The sequence below is a fragment of the Photinus pyralis genome, unplaced genomic scaffold, assembly GCF_008802855.1.
Source record: "Photinus pyralis isolate 1611_PpyrPB1 unplaced genomic scaffold, Ppyr1.3 Ppyr1.4_LG7, whole genome shotgun sequence".
Classification (NCBI taxonomy): domain Eukaryota; kingdom Metazoa; phylum Arthropoda; class Insecta; order Coleoptera; family Lampyridae; genus Photinus; species Photinus pyralis.
Window position 1 is genome coordinate 17557363 of NW_022170738.1, and position 23541 is coordinate 17580903.

General features: G+C 36.0%; 1 protein-coding gene and 1 long non-coding RNA gene across 4 annotated transcripts; one reads left to right on the forward strand and one right to left on the reverse strand.

The window, feature by feature from the left end:
- Positions 1-1961: 1961 nt before the first annotated feature.
- Positions 1962-3344, reverse strand: LOC116176048. Of its 2 annotated transcripts, XR_004146412.1 has the most exons (3): positions 2929-3319; positions 2632-2873; positions 1962-2554 (listed from the first exon to the last, which is right to left on the reverse strand). It is a non-coding gene; the product is annotated as an uncharacterized LOC116176048 (long non-coding RNA). The 2 variants fall into 2 exon arrangements; XR_004146411.1 differs by having other exon boundaries at positions 2632-3344.
- Positions 3025-19941, forward strand: LOC116176047 (protein peste-like). 2 transcript variants are annotated; one of them, XM_031494485.1, is made up of 7 exons: positions 3025-3129; positions 11605-12054; positions 18403-18615; positions 18666-19163; positions 19214-19287; positions 19338-19648; positions 19737-19941. In XM_031494485.1, the coding sequence occupies exons 1-7, from the start codon at positions 3118-3120 to the stop codon at positions 19772-19774; spliced, it is 1596 nt and encodes a 531-aa protein (XP_031350345.1). In that variant the 5' UTR covers positions 3025-3117; the 3' UTR covers positions 19775-19941. The 2 variants fall into 2 exon arrangements, with proteins under 2 accessions (XP_031350345.1, XP_031350346.1); XM_031494486.1 differs by lacking the exon at positions 3025-3129 and adding an exon at positions 10546-10856.
- The last annotated feature ends 3600 nt before the right edge of the window (positions 19942-23541 follow it).

The window sequence follows — 23541 nt, forward strand, 5'->3', positions numbered from 1 at the left end:
GTCAGAGGATTTAGTCAGCGAGAAGGTATTGATTATAATGAGACATTTAGTCCTGTGGCACTACTTGATTCAATTCGGATAGTTTTGAGTATTGCAGCGAAAGAAAAATTGAAGATTGCTCAATTTGACGTCAAGACTGCATTTTTATATGGAAAAATTGATGAAGAAATTTACATGGATCAACCTGAAGGTTATGAAGATGGAAGTCAGCGTGTTTGTAAATTGCAGAGGAGTCTTTATGGTTTAAAACAATCCCCAAGATGCTGGAACGAACGGTTCAAGGAGGTTTTAATTTCATTTGGTTTACAGGAGAGTACAGCTGACTCATGTTTATTTTACCGTATTTCCAAAAATGAAAAACTGATAGTCGTTATTTATGTGGACGATGGATTGGTTGTTGCCACAACAAAAGAATCTATTAATAAATTCATTGGAAAACTCGAAGAAGAATTCAAAATGACAGCGGAGCCAGTCGGATGTTTTCTCAATATTCAAATTAATCAACATAACGATGGAACAATTTTCATTAATGAAAAACGGTACGTTGATGACATAATTGAAAAATTTAAAATGACAGAAGCAAATTCAGTTAGTACGCCAATTGAAAGATGTCAATTAACAGGGGAAGAAATGAAATTTGAATTGACAAAAGCCCCTTATCGAGAAGCAGTAGGGTGCTTAATGTATTTAGCAGTATCTACTCGTCCTGATATCACGTTTGTTGTAAATTATGTTTCACAGTTTCTGGAAGAACCAAGGGAACAGCACTGGACAATGGTAAAAAGGATCATTAAATACTTGAAGGGCACAGCTGAAATGGGAATTTATTACAAAGAAGTTGACACTCAAGTTAACGAATTAGAGTCATACAGCGACGCAGATTTTGCAAGTGACCCTCATACAAGACGGTCTGTCAGCGGTCTGGTTTTTAAATTTTGTGGAGGTGCTATCGTCTGGGCAAGCAGGAAGCAGAAAAGTGTTTCCTTATCTACCACAGAGGCGGAATATGTGGCTGCCAGCGAAGCAGCTAAAGACATTGTATGGTTAAATCGTCTTTTTGGGGAAATTGCACCATTAGAAAAAGTACCAACGCTTCGTGTAGATAGCATACGCGCAATAAAACTCGCTCGAAACCCAAGTTTCCACAAGAGATCGAAACATATTGATGTGCGGGCGCATTTTGTACGGGAACGAGTTCAAAATAAGGAGATGAACATAGTGCATGTTGCAAGTGAAGATCAAGTTGCGGATATTTTAACTAAGCTAATTCCAAAAATTCAATTTCAACATCTTAGAGAAAAATTGGGGATGTTTTCATTGTAACATAAATGAAAGTTTAAAGTTTGAGGGGAAGTGTTGTACTAAAATCTTTAAACTAAATAATTCATTTATGTTTGATCTAAGGTAGTAGTTTGTTGCTATATAAATAATTTTAGAGTTTGTCATTAGAAACTGATACAATAAAAAACGTTGTTCATATTGATGTTTAATAGCAGTTCTTATTCAATTTAATACCATCAACAATTACAATCAATGTTAATATTTGAAATAAAGAATTACAGCCAAATTTATGTTGGGGTTTTTAATTAATTGTGTGAAGATGTCAAATTTGATGTATACAAGTAACAGTCCGGTAAGTGTTGCTTAGCGACACTTACCGGCTCTGATGCTGTAATAACTCACCTACCGGACTCAAAATGATAGTGTAATCGAACATCTACCGGACAGTATGAAATAATAGTTATTTACATAAAAGTCAGGAAAATGACACAATACTGGCGAGGAAATATTGAAGTACAAGGCCCCTTTGGGGCCGAGTACTTTAATTTCTGAGGGAGAGAGATTAGACGTATATTTATCTAACGATTTATGCTTATATTATTAGATAAATAAGTGGTGAATGTTCTCAAAATATCTATTTTTAGTATGGATAAAGTTTTTTTGGAATGATTCAATATACATATCAGTAACGTATGTTTTTAATAACAACAGTAGTGTTTGGCAATAGAGCTACATTACGATAGCATTTGAAAATAATAACAGTTGCAGACATAACAGTTGTACCACTTAAGATAATTCGATTGATTGTCGTTTATTGTAGGCTTTGGTTTTAAATAAACTTTTATTTAATTGTTTTCCCCAAGGAAGAAACCAAAGCATCAATATTTTTAGGGCGTTTCTTTAGGAGAATAAATCCATTATGCTCACAATGTGTATTGCTGTTTTAGTTGATTCTCCCCTCATAAAATTTCCGAAATCCCCAAATAATCGTCGCTCACCAAACATTCTTTTGCCCACTACGTTGTTTCACCAAAAATTATTCGCTTTCCCCCCATATTCTTCCTATTCTCTTCGGTTATACGCCACCGGATGTTCGCTCTCGGAATATTCGCTCAATAAACTCGACGCGAAATATTCGACACCAAAATCTCCTTCACACCAATTTCCCACCCCAAAGAAAGGTGAAGTTCGGGAAAGCGCGGCTGCAACAGCACTTGCTTTCAAGGAAGACTCGCCCTTGGAGTTGTTGCTCTAAGCTTTCATGTGCTCTTTTCTAAAAATTAAATTTGCGAGAGTAAAATAGGTATATTTAAGACAAATTCCGGAAGTGAGTCCTTGATTAATGCTTACCAGTTATTTTAGTCTTCCCAACTTGGACCGTATTCAACGACCACAGATTATAATCTGTTGCAAGTTTCTGACCTTTAATTTTCTTGCACTGTGTTCGAGATCACCTTGACAGGCGTTGGTGCCTAAAAACAATGACATATTATCAATACCAACAACTGATATTCTTGACCTTTTACTCCCGGAAGTTACCAGCCTTAGAAAACAAAACATAACACTGTTTTTTTTTATTCGACTGTAGTTTACTATAATTTTTAAAGAGCATTGAAATAGCACACGCATATATTTATTTATTATTACTCCGGCGTGCTTTATTAGCGCCACCCTATCTCTCCTCGGTTCAGCAACTTCAAAAAAGTTTTTGTAGAACAACATAATTTATATTCAGAATGATTATGATAAGTTATTATCGCGCAGCCGCAAACTAGTTGAGCACTTTTGAATTTTTGGTTTAGTAACCGAACGGTATTTGTTCATAATGTTTCCAAAATGTTCTCCAATGTAAGTAACTGAAAAATATTACTACTAATGTGTCATTTGCCTTAATAAGACAAGGTATGCCTAGCCCACGTGTTCGTACCGTCATTGGAATAACTGGATTTTACCACTCAATATAGTCATACGGTTTGTATTTGTTTAATAGGAGTGCATGACCCCTAGGGGCATGATACAATTTTGTTTAACCAATCCACAAAATTCAATAGACTTAATTTTTAGTTCATTAATTACAAAACAACACCAAGTAATATTGTATGAAGCGTATGACATGTTCGAACTTGGCGGTCATTCTTGTGACGTTATTGGGTAAATGCGCCAACTTGACGAATTCGCGATCCTTTTATAGGTATACCTTGTCTTATTGTATCATTGTGACGTGTGTAAATTCGTTGCATTTTATCACCAAAGGTTATTCTGATTCAAATAATCACTAATAATAAGGTAATGATTATATTACCATAAATTACAACACTAAGTCTTCTTGATTATTACAACGCGGTTTGTATGACAGCTTCCACCTGCATTAAGAATATGGGCCCAAGTAATTCTTAATAAGTTACAATTCCGTTATAATTATTATCATTATTTTATAAAACGTTTGATTATGTAATAAATATTATTTTTCATTTGGTTTCATGACCTTTTCAGTGATGACCTTACAATGACGTATGAACTTGGACGTTCAATTCGTTGAACTAGTTGACTTAGAAAGGTATAAAATTCAAACTTGAGGAGGTCATCGAAAACATTGTACTTGACTTGATAACTAAGATTTTACGATATGCTTTTCTTTGGTCTTCTTTATTTTTGCCATTGAATTTCTTATTTAATGTGTATACCTTCCATGCCTACCATCAGCGTACTCTTTATCTTTACATCTATAGTTGTTGAACGTTATCGTAGGTCTCTGTTTGGTGTGTTTTGTTTAGTATTTAAATTTTTTATGTTTTCTGTTTTTATGGCACAAAATTAATCAAAACCTAGATATTATTACCTTTGTCTATGTTCATTGCTTTAGACGCATTTTAATCGTTTCCTGGCTTCACGGTCTTATACATTTTTCTTATCGTCACTAGGAGTGGCATTTACTTCTTATGATTACAATAATTATTTCAACTGTTGTTCTTTGAGCGTCTGCTATTTTCGCTTCACTCTACTGCCTCGTAATAGAAGCAATAGTGAACAAGGGAATCATTAGCGAAGATATCCAAAATAAGTGCACGTGGGATATCGAAGGACAAATACGACACACGCAAGTAATCAAGTTGAGTATATGCACGTGTCATAAATACAACATTAATTTGATAAAATGTTACATTGCAAAGTCTTACATATCATGCATTCTCAAATTCAATGAATCGTGCTAACAACTTGCATTTCATTTAAACATTTCTATTTCACTCATAGACTAGGCATATTAGGATTCTCAGAGGAAAGGTTTGCTGTATTTTTTATTTTCTCACCCTTTCTGCTCTACTTTTTAAGTCGCTGAACATTAATTTGAAATTTACTGGCAAAAATTTGACCCGGAATTTTGTTTTTTTCACAAATTTTGGCATTTTTCTCAGTTTTTGACCGATGGTTCGTCAAGGGAACGTTTTTTTCACCGGGCCCAGTTTATACAAAATTGAAGTGGACAACATTTCCTGTATGTATGTAGGCTAACCATTTCACTGCTAGAGTGTACCAAAGAATAAAATGCAGTTATTACTAAAATAAAATAAATGTCGCTGCCGATGCCGTCATAAATTGGGATGCCTTAATCATCTGGAACAAACAGGAAATGTTATTTTATGGATTTATTGATAGACGAGGTGGTATCTTTTTCCCCAAGCTGCGCAATTACCGGTTCCATAGACATGGCCTGTGTATTGTTCACTTAAACGCATGTTGCCGTTTTCGCCTAACACTCCCACCAACACTCTCCCCGGAATATTCTCCCACGGAATATATCTTTTTGTTGCTCGTGAAAGCGCATTATGAAAAGCTTACTGCTAAGGAAACTAGTCCTTGCAGCGAACCTCGAGAAGGAAAAAAGAATTGGCCACAGCTAGCCAGGGGAAACGGGACTTGCAGTGAAAAAGCTACCGAAGTTTGACCACGCTCATCTAATTTTGGCCATCAGACGTGCACAAGTCATGCCAAAAAGTAAATAAAAATATAAACTGTAAAGGAAAAAAAATTCAAGCTTTTGTGAATCCTCTGGCGCTGCTAGGTATAAACACTTTTCACTTGGCAACACAGAAAGATAAATAAGTTAACTACGAACTCAATTACGTCGCGTTAACATTAACGACAAAGGCAAAAATGATATCTTCTCATTTTCAGTTATACCAACACTCCTAACATATTAAAGCACATTCAGGCAGTTTCCCATGGATACATTCAACCAAACGACCGGCGGGACATTACATTCTAAGAAAATTGTACCCCCAACGCTACTCCTCTTGTAGGGGAACCGGGAAACCTAATACGGCATTGCCTCTACACATTAGCATTAAATTAAGGTCTGAGTCAAAGGATTAATATCGGTAATGTGACCTTCCCCGTGGGCTACTACCCCTAGGAAACTAATAACGTATAGTGAACAAGTAAGAGTAGAGGCGAGGTTCAGCTGAACTGCTCTTCCAATCAACCTCTTGTCACGTTCACTTTGGGAAAATGTAACAAAATTACCTTGAGATAATCACACGGTAAGCTCAAGTAAAGTAGCAAAGTAGAGGTGGGTGGGGTGAATATCGGGGTTCTTATACACAAGCAAAGATAAAGCAAAAAGTCTTCAGTAAATGGCAAAAGTGAGGAGAGAATACTTACCAAAAGGGGGAAACAAGACAGACCAAGAGGTCCTTGTTCTGGTCTTGCTAAGCTAAAAAATAAAATACTTGATAGGAATAGAACATAAATAATAATTGACGTCACAATCAATGGTGATTTAATCAAATGATCTCCAAAATATTACAAATAATAAACAGGCTAATTCAAATTCAATGGCCACCTTGGGGATCTCGGAAACTGTAACAGATAGGTAGGTAGTTTACATTTGGTAGTTTACGTTGCGTATTTTGGTGCTTAACAAAATGCCGTTTTGCAACTGAAAAAATTCCGACCACTTTCGTGAAAAAAAACGAAACGTTGCAAAATTGTTTGTAATAACTGTATTCAAAAAGGTATTTCAAAATAAATGACATAATTATTACCACTTCTTTGCAGTGGTAGAGTTATGACCTGAACAAACTCCAAACTGCTTCACCGGTAACAGATTCATCTCTAATATAAAAGCGTTTAATTGATTAAAAATAATCTTCTCAAATAATATCCATAAGGTAGGCAAAATACTAATCGACAGTAGATCTTTCTCACGCTGAGGGACGTTTAGTTTTCGGCAAAAGTTTTGTTAATGCCGGTTTCTGTCTCCGAGGACATTCACTAATGATAATAGGGCGAAAGCGTATGCCTTGGAATGAATTTTACATATTTTTCAATATCGTGACATGTTGCTGTCTTAAATTCAAACTGGAGCATTCCAAAGTAATTTCGGAAGGATGTTGTACACGATACCCGGCCCGTGTGGCGCAGTTCAGTTAAAGCTGAACTGTGGTGCTAAAGGGTCGCTGGTTCGAATCCGGGTTCGGGCATGGATATTTGTAAATGTATAGTGGGTTGGGTTTGTAGAGCAGCCTTGGCTGAAACCTCCCCCCCCCCCCCCCACTCAAAAACAAAGGCAAAATAAAATTTAAAAAATAAATAAAAAAAATACAGGGTCACCATTAAACGGAACAATGACACACGTTCACATACTGTCTGGTATATTCCGCAATGGGTTCCTTTCAGTGTTATCTGCTTTTGTTCATTTATAATTCTAACTAATATTTACTTTCGCACATTTCAAAATATTTACTTTCAATGCTCCATTAAGGGCTATTGAGAAACACCAAATTAATTAGTGAGATTTAAGTAAGTAAGTAAATAATGGGATGGTCTATATTTTGAATAAAGATGAGACCTCTGCATGTCTCAATTTGATAATGTCCGTCTACTATGTTAATGGTATGAGTGTTTATGTCTGTACTTTGATAGCTGATATGATGACATATTATGCTGGGTTGTTGTTGAGTAAGAGTGTTTCAAAGTTTCAAAGATGTGTAAAGACGGTACATATGTACATAAACATCCGTTTCATGGGAAAATTTTTTACCTACTGCAGTTATTATATAAATGAACATTATTATTATTATCCAGCAGTTTTTAATGTAATGGTAATTTTCTATCGACTTTAATTTAATAGAACCAACAAAAACTAACGCCCTCCCTCCCCCCCCCCCCCCCCCCGTAATATTTTTTTAATTCAAAAACGTCTCAGTTTTCTAAATGGCAGTAGTTTCACTTCCCCTAAATTTTATGTTATATTATCAATTTATACTTAAATACTTTCTTTTAATTTATTTAATGTTTATATAGCTATTTATACTTCTTTCCTATTTATTAGTTTGTTAATTATGTTAGATATACTATTGATTTTATTTGTTCATTTCTTAATTTATATAGCTGTTTATTATATCTATATTCTATACGCTTTTAATATTTTATGCGTATTGTCCTGTAATTGTCTGTTATATCTGTGGAGCAATTAAATGTTATTATTATTATTTACACGGAAATGTATCCTAAATTTATTACATTCGCCGGACAATCGTCGCATTAATTAATTCAAAACTTAAAATAATCGACCAATTAGCACAATCATCAAAATTTGATAAATTCCACTTCCCTATCCCTCACAGTCAATACTCAAAATACCAAATTTGTCTCACTCCCTTACATTAGCGAGAACTTTCAAAATATTTTCAAAAAACATAATGTTAAGTCATTTTCGGCTTGACCAGGTGGAAGGTAACGTATTTAAGACGTCCTTTAACCGTCTAGATTCTAGACCAATGGTGGTTTGGTCTGATTAGGCGTATTATGGACGTCCATTGAATGTCTATCTTGTGCCAAAGATGTTTTCTTAGTTTTGAAGGAAAAAATATGCACAAAATTATAGGAATAATATTAGGTAGTGGTACCCATTTTTAAATATGTAGATGCTACGTACTATTTATATCTCGTCAACTTTGGATATCCTTGAGACAGCCTGAGGATCTTTACAAAGAGCATGAATTATGGTAGGTATTAAATGTTTAAGACCTATATAACGGGTGGTCCCTCTAATGTTTGGAATTTGACTTTCGAAACGTCAAATGTCATTTGGGAAGTGACAAATATTTAGTAAAAACTCTGACATTTACGAAATGGGACGCTATACGCTTGAAGAAAGTTGGGAAATATTATTTCCTAAGCGGTGAGTCTTCTACCCAAACTGTGCGAAATTTGAAAAAAAAATGTTCCAAAAACCCAATTTGTGGATCAATTCGTTAAGCGAGTTCGTGAAACTGGAATGTTGGTGAGTAAACCAACTCGTATACGTACTCGTCCAGTGCGCTCAACCGAAAACATTGCTGCTGTTGTTGAAAGTGTGCGTGAACAACCATCAACGTTAACTCGTCATCGTTCCCAACAATTGGACATTTCACGCACTTCTTTGATGCGAATTTCCCGTAAAGATCTTGCTATGAAGCCATATGAAGTTCAATTGGCACACAATATGCATTACTGGTCACAGGAAAATCCACAGTGGATGAGAACTCTGTAATAGTATATTAAGTATGGAGAACGGTAAGGGATTTTTACCGTTCGAAGACAATTGTTTGGAGGAGGAGCGAAGCGACGACTCCAATTATTGTCTGAGAACGGTAACCCTTAACGTTCGACGTGCTTATAACATTTTTTGCGCGATCGAAATTAAAATTATGCAACCAATATAAATATGCACTAAGAAATTAACGAGCAGAATAAATCGAAATGATCGAAGTGGTATGGTGTAACACTAGGTAACCCTTATTCTGTGGTAACCAGTTTATTTGTCAAAACTGAAATTAATAATTTCTTGTGCATGTGCGTCTGATGTAGTTTGCTAGCTTTGCACTTCCGTTATGACTTTATGAGCGAGGTATTCGCCGGTGGCCGAATGGTATGTCGAAGATTTTACAGAACAAAATTGTAATTGGAATGTATTAAGAAAAACGAAAGCACATCTTCAAACACATTGATCTCTATTGCTTCAGGTTTAAATGAAGAACGTGTTCTTTCTATACGAAACATCAGCACAAATTGTACGTTTAATGTAACAATAATTAAAGATTAAATGTAATGTAAGACTTTTAACATTGAACTGATTGTTTTTAAAAAGGCGTCGGTAAGTATTTTTGCTGTTCTGTTTTTAGATCGGTAAGTAATTTTGGCGTCGTCGTAATCATAGCAACTGTTAATTCCACTGTCATGGAAACACACATGGTAAATAGTGAGAAATGACCGATCGCGCAAAAAAAATAATAGCACATGTGTAGTTTTTTTTATGTAGATTAGAATTTTAAAAACAAAAGTCTCATTTAAAATCTCAAAATCATCATCCAAATTGAGAAAAGAAAAAAATTTAAGAAACATGTTAAAAATTGTCCACCCATACACCAAAAGTGTTTGAGGCACCGGAGAGTACCTACGTATAGGCTGTAGGGGTGAAATCCTCTATTCCAGAAAATTAGGTATCGTGTGAATACTAACACGTCTAAACGATCCTGGGAAAGCACGTCGCACCTTGGAATCTGGGGAGTATTCCATACGAATATTCTTCCATACCATCAAAATATTTAAAACCGTTTTCGAGATATCGCCTTGTAGCACTTTCAAAAACTCACCCTGTGTACTTGACCTAAATAAAAATTTAATAAAAAAAGAAACCATCTGCAACGTGACAATTTCGCTCTTCAAACACCCGAAAATTAACCAAAAACGTGTCTGAAAATTCTGATAAACACACTTGACTTGAGTCGACAAAATTGCCAAAACCTAACTCGAATCGACCTTGATTACAAAACTGTATTTCATGAAAATATCAACTATATAATAAACTTAAATTGCAGTTGAGAGGTGGCGTGCGAGTGTTAATTACTTATAATTCTGTACTATAGTAATTAGTTGTAAGAAAATCGTGTCTAAAAGTAAGGTCCTAACAAAGGATCTTGTATTTATAACACCCGTCTACTATTTTACCAAAATATCGAGGTTAATTCTGTTAAATAAGACGGCTTCAGGTCTACATAATATTAATGAATACGAGTAGTCTCTCTTTTTGCAAATTTTAAAAAATCTACATTAACTTCCATGGCAAACTACCACGAAGAGCAACGATGCATTATCTAAGAGTTAAGAACTTTGATCACACTTTGAATCCGTCTATAGGTATAATATGAGTACACAATTAGAAACAGCATTGAAACGTCGTCAAATTGAGAATTAAAAATCAATTTATGATAACCATATAATTATGGTAAAAACATTATAAACCTTCACTCGTATGCAAGCATCTCTAACCGTCTGACTGAGCAGTTAAATAGATCGCTTGCATCTCAAAGCCACCCTGGTAACGTAATTGTTAATGTATGTGTCATACAAGCTCACGGGCGTCAAGGATAACCGCTGGACATAGTAATATAAATATTTGGTAAAAGAAGTACCTCTTTCTATTACTTTTTACGTATGCTCGTGTGATAACACAAACTGAATAAAGATATTTGTGATCGATTTAGCAATAAATTTGTGTGTATTGGCAGTGGGATTATCTTCGATTGCTATAGGTAAATACTATTTTCGTTTAATTCTATTTTTAGGGAACCAAAGCACGATATCAATTTACGTTAGTTACCCTTTTTTAAACATCGATCATTTAAAGCCGTAAGATAAAGCTTTTAAAGAATTAAATATTTGTATAGGGTCGGGAATGGTATACCTACTCCTAAAACTGTTAATGGTATCTTTGAACAGTTCTTCATACTATCTTCAAAATGCACTTTTTTTATTTTCCCGAAATAAAAGGTGTTAGTGGACGCATTATTCAGTTCCAGGACTTTATAAGTAAATAGGGATAAGGATCTCCTCTTGGGTTTGTGAAGATCTCGGGCGAACGTAAATACTAGTCCGGAATGTACTTGAAAAACGTGATTTTTAAATAATTGTTGCGTGTTTTTAAAAATCATAATAACTTGAAGAGTCCGTTCGTTAAAGGTAATCCCCTTGAACATTTATTTCCGAATATAGCGTGGAAAATTTCTATAGGTTGGAAGCGACGCAGTAAACTTGTATCGAAGCATTAAAAGAAAAATTTGATATGCTGAAGGCCTTCGCGATATTAATTCCGTGTGCCACCGTAAAATATTATTATAATTGGAATCGTGTAAATATGCTAACTATTAGAGTATGTAAACAAATATATGTCATCCAAAGGAGAATTGCAAAGTGGATGGTTATATAACGTTGGATTCGCATTTAATGCTGTGCAATAATCGAAATTTAGTGAAAGAAAAACTAATTTTCAAATGCTTCCAGATTCATTTCAAGATGCTACCGGCAAAGACGCCGTTCCCAAACATTTTAAAGAACCACCGATTCCTATTCTTGGGAACGTCATCACTAACATTCGGTTTGGTAATCCTCCTCCTTAAGTCGTGGATAATAGAGGTGCTAACGGCTTCGGTAATCGTTTTACAACCGAACAACGCACTGGAGGGTTTCTGGAGGAAGACGCCAGTCGATCTACCGACGAATGTGTACTTTTTTAACTGGACAAATCCCGAGGCGATTCACGATTTTAAAATAAAACCCCAATTTGAGGAGGTGGGACCGTATAAATTTAAGCAAAAGTTGGAAAAGGTCAATATTGTCTGGAACGATAATAATACGGTCACCTACAATCAGATGAGAACATTTTCCTACGACAACGAAGAGGAGAATGGAGATTTGTCCGACATGATTACATCAATAAATGCTGTTACTTTGGTAAGTGCTTTTCTTGCGCCAGAAATAAATTGGACGAGGTGCTCCTTACGCAAAACATCCAAATTTGCTTCGGAAATGACGCATGTTAAATGTTAACGCGATATAAATACGCATGTGAACAATTGACTGAAAACTAAAAAAAGTCAATTTACTTTTTTTCCCCGAAAGTTTTTAGCTTCCCATATTATTAAGTAATTTGTCAAACCGACTCAGTTTTATGTCGTGCATGTACCCTTTTGTTATTTTCCATAATTACGTCACTTTGATGTGTCGGTCTGTATATTTATTGCAAAATAATAAAAATCAATACTTAAGGTACCCAGATGTCTTATAGATACTTTAAACCGAAGGGAAGGAGGTTTATTGGGCAGAGCCCTTTAAACTATAAAACCAGAGACTTTGTATAAAACACTTCAAGATATTGATTGATTGGTGGTGACATTCATACAATTTTTTACCTCTTCCTACCACCTGAGTATCGTACTTTCCGCTCGAGTATCCATCGTCTGTGCTGTAGCTACACCTAAATTCAAAGTACGTTGTTATTTTTTCTGAAATAGTGCCTTGCAATCTCGATTTTGCCGAAAAAGTGATATTGATGTAACAATTCCGGTCGAATAATTTGCAATGACCGTGTGTCTTGTGACTAAAGGATGACAAATTCGATTTTAATATACCAATTTCACCGAAAAAAAATGAATTGCGTAGATGACCACTTTGTTTGGCCTAGGAACTGCGCTTTAGTGTGTGGCACTTGATCACGTTCGTATCGTATATTTTTTTTGCTCTTCCACCAAATACGTGCGATGTACTTTTGAACACACTTCCCTTGCTCCCTTATCTTAAACTATTTGTACTATCTGTACATCCGCTCGGGGTAGTAACATAAGCGGCCTATAGGGTACAACCAAACTTCTTTTCTTTTCTTTTTCTCATCTTGTGCCTTGAGATGATGAGAGGTTACCAATCAAAATCAGATCAACAATCAGAAATTATACTCCAATGTTTTATTGCGGTGTTACAAAAAAAGGCAGTGTTGAATGATTCTCCACATAAACTAATTCAGCAAAGAATTTAAATTTTCAAAGCCACTTTTTTTTGCGATAGCATTGAGGTAGGTTTCTGACCTACACTTCTATTTACATAGAACTTAAAATTTTTTTCTTGTGAATTTTTCTTGGAAATATGAATAGGTACTAGAAGTAGTCACTCCAGTTTGTGTATAACATCTTCATAACAATTAACTTACAAAAAAATTTAATTAGCACTTCTTCTCGAAAAATACCGACTATTAATGGGTAGAGTGAGAGTGGTTTTGACCACAAGAATTTCTAGGAACAACATAATGGATTGGATTTAATATTTAAATCTTCTAATTGTGTCATAACGTTGACACATTAAAGTATGTCAACACGAGTTGTTTTTTATTAAACATTCCGGTCATGGAACCACGCCGGTGATGATTTGTCTGAACCAGGTTACCATCAACATACATGTCCGTAATTAAAATTAACACAATGTTTTAATGGTAAAGATCTTTAAGATCGTTGACTTTTTGGCACAAAGTTACTAATGTAATAAATTCTCCTTGGCGTACGAAACGTTCTTGTTTGCTACACACTTCGAAGAAAAGGAAGTATTTGATGGTCTTAAGAATGTGCAGTTTTTTCTTAAAGGAGTTAATTGATATTATCATCAACACGCTACTGCCCCGACTAGATATCAATTTAAACTAAATTACAATGTAGAAATCATTGTAATCTCTAACCCTGCAATTAATGTAATTACATAAGTTTACCACCGTCACTAATTACTTCCTCTGAAAATGATATAAACGTTTAATTCCATAGCCCATCAGTTAATGTGTAAATACTCAGTTAGTAAATAGTAATAATATTATTTCAACATACACAAGTATGAACGTGACCACATATGGTCCTTCAAAGTACAGTGCACTTAGGACTGCTCTTCGGGAGGCTGTGGGTTCGAATCTCGCTGATACCGACTGCTCTGTCTGGGGGTTTTCTTCCTCAGGCGTCCCTAGCTTCGTTGATATCTACGAGGCGAATGCTGGAGCAGTACCCTTTCCCCCTCAGCATTCCCACTCCATTCCTTCGGTTCCAATCCCCTAAGTTAACCCATCCTTGCATTCCAGTTCTCTGGAGAGCCGCCCGCCTCCGGTATCCCTCGCGGATATTATGTGTGATAGGGATGCTGGTAAGATCCGAAGTACTTCCCCCTTGATAGGCAATACCCCGGATTCGTTATTATTGCAGTTTGCATAAAAGGAGATCATGATTGGTCATTAACGACCGGATGCAGGAAAGCGAATTATAATCAAAATCCTACATTATTTGCCAAATCTGAGCTTAAACAAGAATTTTGACATTTAATTAGTTGCATACTGCAATATAAAGCCAATCAAATGTCTTAATACTAGGATTAAATAATGATCTTGGATTATTTTTTTTTGTGCAACTGGCCGTAAATGCTTTAGAATAATCAAAATCACAGATTTCGCAATGCACTCAACCATCGGAGACATTGGATATGATAACCGTATAACGCCATACGTAAAACACAAATGAGTCTTATTCAATCGGATCACTTGCTCCACTCGCTCGCAAGTTACCTCGTGTCACAAACGTTACTCTCCTGAATAGGCATGGGAATTTTTTTCGATATATCGATAGGTATCGATAGTTATCGATATATCGAATAACAATAGGTAGAGCTAAAAAAATCGATATATCGATATATCGATAACTATCGATATATCGATATGTCGATAACTATTGATATGTCGATAACGATATATCGATATATCGATATGTCGATAACTATTGATATATCGATATGTCGATAACTATTGATATATCGATATGTCGATAACTATTGGTACGATAAAATTATGTTATTGTTGAGATTTCAACGAGCGCTACTATTTTTATTAATAAAATCCATTTTCGGGTTTACTCTCGTGTAAATTTACTATTTTTAGTCGCTCGACGTTTCGCAAACTTAACTTTGCTCCCTTTCTCAAGAGAAGCGCTACGTCACATCATCATCCATGCCAAATAAACGCAGTAATAAAATCTTTAGAAAATAGATCTTTTCGTCTTACTGACGATTGCTCAAGAAAAAAAGCACTTCAAAAACTTGAACAAAATGTTGCATCAAAATTGCTACTCTTTAGATAAAATAAAGAAGACAATCAAAGATTTTATTAATAAAACTCGATGAGATAACTATCCCTGTCGATAACTATCGATACATCCAATATTTCTCTCAAATGAGACGTGCAATTACCGCTTAATTACAGCGGTAATTGCATTGTAGAAAGCTAAAGAGCCCTGCGATAATTGCACAGTTAATATGGTAACTCCATTAAAGTTGCAAGAACTGCATTCGGTTATTTTCATATTTTGTTAAAAGAGCCCTCTTGTCTTGTCGGGCTCTTTCGCCAAAATATAAAAGTAAACTCATGCAGTTTTTAGATACGCTTTCAAAAAAATTATCGGTAATATTATATCGATACCTATATATTAAAAACTATCGCCATAACGAGAACTATCGATATACAAATACTTATCGATATAGCGGCAGTTATCGATCTTTTGATAGTTATCGGTGTATCGATAACCATCGATATTTCGATAATTATCGGCATATCGATAAGTAAAATATATCGATAGGAAAGTACCCGATACTTATATCGATAGGTGAAAACAGTTATCGCCCATCCCTAGCGATAACTTTCGACATATCGATATATCGATAACTATCGATATATCGATACCTATCGATAGTAATCATATATCGATAACTATCGATATATCGATATATCGATAACTATCGACATATCGATAACTATCGACATATCGATAACTATCGATAGGTATCGATATATCGATAACCATCGATATTTCGATAATTATCGCCATATCGATAAGTAAAATATATCGATAGGTAAGTACCCGATGCTTATCGATAGGTGAAAACAGTTATCGCCCATCCCTACTCCTGAATCATAATCGTCGTAACATGCTCGTAAATATCATCAAAGGAGATGTGCGAAAATTTTAGATTGGAATTAACAAAACAATTGAGCACTATTAAGTAAGTACCGTATCGACAGTATCGGAGACGATTCTTTCACCTCGCCACCACGGCCGGGTACGGGACAATCGTCACTTGACGCCCCACCGTTGTCTTTTCTGCTTGAATGAAAAACCCGTAACTGCATACCCATACGATATACCTACGAAACCATAAACATTTCCAATGTTAAGTCCATTGATTTTTTAGCATTGGAAATGCTTATGTTTTGTATGGGTATGAAGTTACTGGTTAGTCGAACAGAAAAGAAGACAATTGCTGTCGCATCAAGTGATGATTGTCCCGTACTCGACTGCAATCGGTAGATTCAGAAAAAGTCGAGGATACTGTCGATACGATACTTACTTAATAGTGCGCAAGGGTTTTGTTAATTAGAATCTAAATTTATCGCACATCGCCCGTGATGGTATTACCTTAGTGTAAAGAATAGATACATGCATGTTACGATGATTATTACTTAGAAAGTTTACGTTTGCGACACGAGCGAGCTTGTGAGTATGAATAAGGGATATTTGTGTTTTACATATGGCGTTGTGCGGTTATTTCCAATGCCTCCGATGGTTGCAAGGATTGCGAAATCTGTGAATTTTTTCGAGCATAAAACGCTTTCTCAAGAATTTTTGAGAAAGCGTATTGCAAAGATATAGGTCAGTTAGTGCCTAATTCGTTTGAGGCGCCTTTTTTTTGGAACCACACAATTGCAGTGTTTAGCACCTTTGGAAACATTCTCCATTTTCTAATTACACTTATTTCCCAATTTTCGACCGACGTTTCTTCTGTTTAATTTGATATTAAACATTCAGTCTTCTATTCGCCTTCATCATCTCTTCCTCTACAATCTCTTTCTTCCCAGTTATTTAACCTCTCGTCCTCTTTCTCTAGTCCTTTTTGTTTTTCTTCTTCATCAACTAGAGGTTTTTGTTCTTTCGCTGTTCTCCCTAACAGTTCCTGAAAGTACTGCCTCCACCTACTCAAAATACTGCCCGGTTCAGTTAATGTCTGTCCTTGTTTGTCTTTTATGGTTCTGCGTTGAAATGTTTTCCCTTCTCTCAGCGATTTCAGTATCGCAAAGAACAGTTTTTGGTGTCCCTTGCTGTCGTTTTTGATTTCCCTACCAAATTCATGCTACTATGCATACTTGACTTCTCTAACTATGTTCCTTTGTTGTACATTTTATATGTGTCTTCTGATTTACTGTTCAGATATTGTTTCCACCTCTGTTTCTTTATATTTACTTGCTCCTTTATATTATAATTCCACCATGTTGTTCATTTGAGGTGATCACGTGTCCATTCTAACTTTGATTCTTATCTAAAAGTCATCTGTCCTATATAATAAATTACTGGTACATTCTCCTATCCAAAATATTCACACGCCTATGAATGCTAAACAAAATCGCTTTCCGCAATACGTTTCTTGTCATCGCTGTTTATCGCCAGACATACTTTCTTTCATGTTCGCTATGAAGCGGTACATGCGAGAATTTTTCTTCGCCTACATTCAGTTTTCCTTGATACTTTGATTTTCTTTAAATTAATGCAGGCCCGCATCACGCCGATACCAACAGCTTTCTTTCTTTAGATTACCATTTAGCATTAAGGTACATGCGTGAAACGGATAATTTTTAAGAGTCTAGGATCAATGCAAATTCTTTTCGTCATGAGTGCACATAACTGAATTCGTCGGTCCGGATCATGTTTGCCTAACTCTTAAAGTATCTGGTTTTGTATGGGTGAAACTTGAATACCTTCTTTACCTATCCAGCCAAGTGAAGTCCTGTTACAACCACCTTAACCTCTCCGACAACACCAACAAAACAATCGGGCCAAGACTGTAGGAGATATGAGAAAAGTGAAAAATCACCACGTAAGCGTGGCACGCTCGGGGATGGCGCCCACATGTCACCGACTCGACATCATGTAACCCCGTCCCTAAAGTTGTTAAACTACACGGCCCCGATAGGTACATGTACACTCCTCGACTTTCTACAAGCGTTCTTCTACGGGCCCGCATTTGCTTCCAGCCAGCCAGTCGGCCAAAATGGGAACTATCTTTTTACAAATAAATTTACAAAAATGTGCTAAAAAACCCAAGTGAAGCCCGCTTTTTGGTTTGAGCTAGGAAGCTGTTCTGTCAAGAATATGGCACCTGGTTATTAATTAATCTGTAATGATTTCACGTACTTGGCTCAAAAAACTATTGTAAATTGAAAAATTTCTTATTTTGTAGGCTTGTGCTCATTACATTCAGAACTGGAACTACTTCCTTAAACGCGGAGCTTCAATGGTCTTCTCGGCGGTATACCCCACGGTGGACACTACGCGATCGGCAAATCAGTTACTACTGGAGGGCTATGACGATATAATCGTCGACATAGCAAAGATGTTACCATTTATCGCGTCCGAAATTCCGCGCTTCGATAAGTTCGGTTGGCTTTTCATCGTAAGGTGACTTCCGTAACCGAAACGCGATTAAAAACCTTTCAATTGCAGCTGAACGGCACGTCCGCCTTCGAAGGTGCAATCAATATGGACGATGGCGAGATGGGGAATTTCGAAATTCGCCAGTGGAACTACGAAAGCAAATTGACACAGTTTACCGGTTCGTGTGCGGAATTAGGCCGGTCATCGGCAGGCGAATTGTACCCTCATACCATCAAACGGGAGTATATTGAAGTATTTATTCCCCAGTTTTGCCGAAATTTAAGATTTGACTACGTGGGAAATGTCACGGTGGATGGTATTTCGGGTTACAAATTTGCAATCGGTGCTGGAGTTCTGGACAATGGTACATTGATACCGGAAAACAAGTGCTACTGTGCAGGCAAATGCATACCATCTGGTGTTTTTAACATTTCGTCCTGCAGATACGGTTTGCCAACCTATGGTTCCCTTCCACATTTTTATGGCGCCGATCAGTATTACTTAGAGAATGTGGAAGGGCTGCAACCTCGAGAAGATAAGCACCAATCGTACATTATTCTTGAACCCGTAAGCTTTTGCTGTTTTCTTTCACGGTTTTCAATATGGATTCGTTTCAGACCACCGGAGCACCAATTGAAGCTGCGCTACGAATCCAGCTAAACATGTACCTGCACCCCATAGATAGCATAATGTAGGTTTATCTTATACGATCACCACCAAGTAATCGTTCCACTTTCTTAGGGTATACGAGGACGTTCCCGAGCTCTACTTCCCATTACTGTGGGTCGAAACTTCGGCTTCGTTGCCACACTACATGAAGATATTGCTGAAAATATATCTAATTTCTCCTCAAATAATGCTAGGCGCATCCCTAGCACTGACACTGCTTGGATTGTATATGTTACTGTTTATTGCGTATAAACCATTCTTTGTATCATTCTACAAACATTTACATCGCAAGAAGCGAAATCAGCCGGTAAAGTCGGAAGAAGTACCCCTACGATGTGATGTAGAAATAGCATTCGCTAATTGTGCTATTGAGAACGATGAGTGTAGGTGATATAATATACTGTTATGAATGTGACGTACAGTATTAATTAGTTAACACCACGTGTTGGGCATTTAACAGACAACTTTCAGGGGAGAAACCGTTGGTTAACAAATTTACATTGCGATAATCGATGTTCTGCGTCAAGGTAGAAGACAATCCGGAGTGTAGCTAATACTTAGAATGCCATTTCAGGTAAATGTGTTGTCGATAGAACCAACCCTTGTTATTTGTAAGTGTATTTTGTTTAGCTCTCTGTAGACAAGTTTTTAAATATACGTATACTCTGTTTTTTAACTAGGAAGACGGATTTAAAAACCTGATTTACACTGGAAATGTCACTAGAATCTAGTAACAAAAATAATAGACTCATTTTGTACAGACATGTATTGTGGGTTGCGTGATGTGATTTTCTTTCACATTTGGATAGATTTCATTATTTATGCTTTTGGGTTATTATTTGGTAGGAACTCCTTTATATTATGCATACATCATACTTTTAAAAGCGAATTATAATAAATAGGTAATACACTGATAATAGGTAATCATCCTGCATACATTTTTTGGCCTTTGAAACATTATTTTGAATTGTAGTTTTAAATGTTTTTATCAGTTGTAATACTACACAATCCACATTACAATTTACAACAAATGTTAAGTTATTGAATAAATTCAGAACAATGGAATTATACTCATATTATTAAACAGCACAGTTCACTGCTTTATGTATAAGCGATTTAGTCACTTCTTCCAAAAGTTCACTAAAACTGTCACTGTCTTCCGATCCGAGTGAAATAATTAATGGTTCTATAAGTGTATCCATTAGACCATCCAATCTACACATCTTATTTTCTTCCTTAATAACGTGTTGCACACAATTCCGCCAATCGTCAGAGCTCACATTTGCAACAGCGTTATGACAGCCGGGTCGTTTCGAAGGGGTAACAATCCCAGTACTTCGATATTCTTTAATTATCCGGTATACTGTAGATCGTGCAACTCCTAATATGTGTCATACTTTAATAACCAAATATATACCTACATCATTATTTACGTTACCTGTGGTAGATGCAATCTTCAACACAAGCGTAGCAAAATTCATATCCGGAGTATCGGACAACAATTGTTTATAATAAACTGCTTCTCGGAGACTGATAAAATGACCCAAGTTTAAGCGACAACCTTTTTTTCAAAGGAGACAAGCTTACTTTACTGGTACTTGGAGTTGAATCCATCACTAATGCCAGTACACTTAGGATGCGAAATATTAACTTTCGTTCTTAAAAGAACTGGTTTTTTTGTTAAAATTTATGCAAATGGACTCAGAACACACAAAAACTCAAAAATAAGTACAACAGTTAAGGACGAGAATCGCGATTAAATTTGACAGTTAAAGCATGTCAATAGCAATTTTACCTGGGTGTAAAACGGGCGCAGCGCGAGCCAATAGAAACCAAGATTTTTTGCGGGAACTTTTAAATCCGTCTTCCTAGTTAAAAAACAGAGTATAGTGAAATTGTATTTTTGAAGCAAGACCTAAAAAAATTGGAAGACCTAATGACTGGACGACAAATAAGTAGTACTCATTACACCGGTGATTTCTGTTTAATATAGTCAAAGAATACTCTTTGATATAGTACACCCACAAGTACCTATGACATGGAATGACATGGGTAGATTAACTCAAAATTTTAGGAAATAATGGAAAAATAGGAATATTTTTTGCTAGCTATCTAGTTATAACAGTTAGATTCGGTAGGTACTATATATGTACCGTCTCTTGCAGCAAAGAATACATACTAATTATTAGTTACTCTTTGCTTGGAATCACAAAAATTAACAATTCTTGGCAAAATTTTATCAAGTGTATTTACTTATGTGAACCACGGAACAACTTTGTTTACCTGGTTGCATACAAATCAATTTTAGTTTCAAATTGCCGTTTCAGCGTATAATCAGTTGTAGATTTACAGATTTTATAGAAATCAATTACTTTTGGAAACATTCCACGAAAAATAACGATATATAATTGGGAAAAGTCTGGGTTACCGACTCTGGAGGTCGCAAAAATTCTCTCTTGAATAATCCACATCCACAACTCAAAAATTTGGTCTAATACTTTCACTTTTAAGTTACGATTGTATTCCTTATTAAAGTGCAACTTTGAGATTTGAAATTTCATCGAAATCGATAGTTATTTCGCAGCTTAAAATACGTCCATGTGCCGACTCTGATTTACTTAGACAAAGGTTTGATATACCGGATGAATATTTCCAAACCGAACATAGGGAATTAACATGGGAAAAAGGTTTTTTGTAGATAGTTGCTCATCATGTTAACTTAGAGGGTTTATAATGACAACAATCGAAAGGAAATTTTTTTCCACGTCTAATGATATACCTACTAATTAGTTCATTTTCAGGTGTATTTCTCACTATTTTATCAAAAATTCGCCAATAAATCCACTTACCAAAATCATGTTAAGCCATGACTAGTACGACAAAAAGCAGATTCAAACGTCGAAATCAATATCAGTTTATGACAACTGGCATTAATTTTTTTGTAAAATGCAGTTCACTGAGGAAAAATATTTCTAATAAACAACGTTCACAGCGGAAATATTTACTCTCGTACGCGATATTTGTTTTCCGTGCATTTTAATGAGCGTCCCATTCCGTCTGTGTGAAAACCTATTTCAATTCTTTAGGAAATTTCCATGGCTTAACATAATTTTGCTAATTAGATTTATTGCCTAATTTTTGATAAAATAATCAGAAATACACCTGAAAATAAACTAATTCGTATATCATTAAATGACAATTCAACTCATGTATAAAAAATCGCATAAACCGCAGTGCAATTGTTACTTTGACGGCGGCAAAAGTTACCTGCAACTTTTCCAGCGACAAATGCACTACTACAAAAGATTACCTTTTAGTAAAGGTTAGATGACTCCTAATTGTACAACTTTTTAATTTCGGATTCATCAGGACACAAAAACTCACGGTAGACGTATTTCCAGTCATTAATAAGTGCGATGGAGTGAATTTTTTGAACTTGTACAGAAATTAGTGCAATTTTCGCCCCAAGAATATGGTTGAGAAGGTGGCAAGAGGTTTCCACCACCACAGTCCCCAGCGATGGGGGTGTGTCCTCTATTAAAATTATTGAGAATTCTAATTGTATAATTAATAGTCCTAAGCTTTCGGATGATAATGTAAATAGCTATCGTCTTAAATAAATTTGACGTTTCTTCTTGACAGAAAATTATCAGTTGCTACGCAACACTTTCCGGCCTTGTGATGTAATAGATCACTTTCCGGACTCAAATGAATGATGTAATGTACTGTATAGCGGACAGTATGAAATAAAATCTGTTTTACGAGAGAAAGTTGATTTAAAAGGTAACACGATGTTCTTCTAGAAGGTGGGTTCAAATATCTTCTTGTAAGGGTATTCTTACTATGCCACCGAGATTGCAAACTCGTTTATCTCTAAATTCTAGATAAAGATCTCGTGTTACCGTGTGTGGTCGGACTCCTTCGAAAAGGCCCATTTTTATGAAATGGCCGCGCAGTCGCCGAAACAGAGCGTATGTCCCATCCAAGAAAACATTGACTGGTAGGCGCTATGAAGGTCGCTCGGCGGGCAAGGTGAGGCGGCGCAGCCGGCGATTCCAAGCGTATGTCCCTTTCAAGAAAACATTGACTGATAGGCGGTATGAAGTTCGCGGGGTGTGTGAGGTGAGGCGGCGCGAAACCGGGAAAATCTCATTATCATAAACATAACCAGAGGTTACATCATCAAACAATACAATATTCTCATCTCATTACAAAATTATAAATTTCGTAATCTACAGCTTACGCTGTAGGAAAAATAAATCGTATCGCTTGCCTT

Excerpts from the sequence above, each read along its gene's own strand:
- LOC116176047 (XM_031494485.1), top strand. Across the intron at positions 19,288-19,337 it reads CACCCCATAGATAGCATAAT|GGTATACGAGGACGTTCCCG; the intron begins GTAGGTTTATCT and ends CCACTTTCTTAG. Across the intron at positions 19,649-19,736 it reads TGCTATTGAGAACGATGAGT|GGGAGAAACCGTTGGTTAAC; the intron begins GTAGGTGATATA and ends GACAACTTTCAG.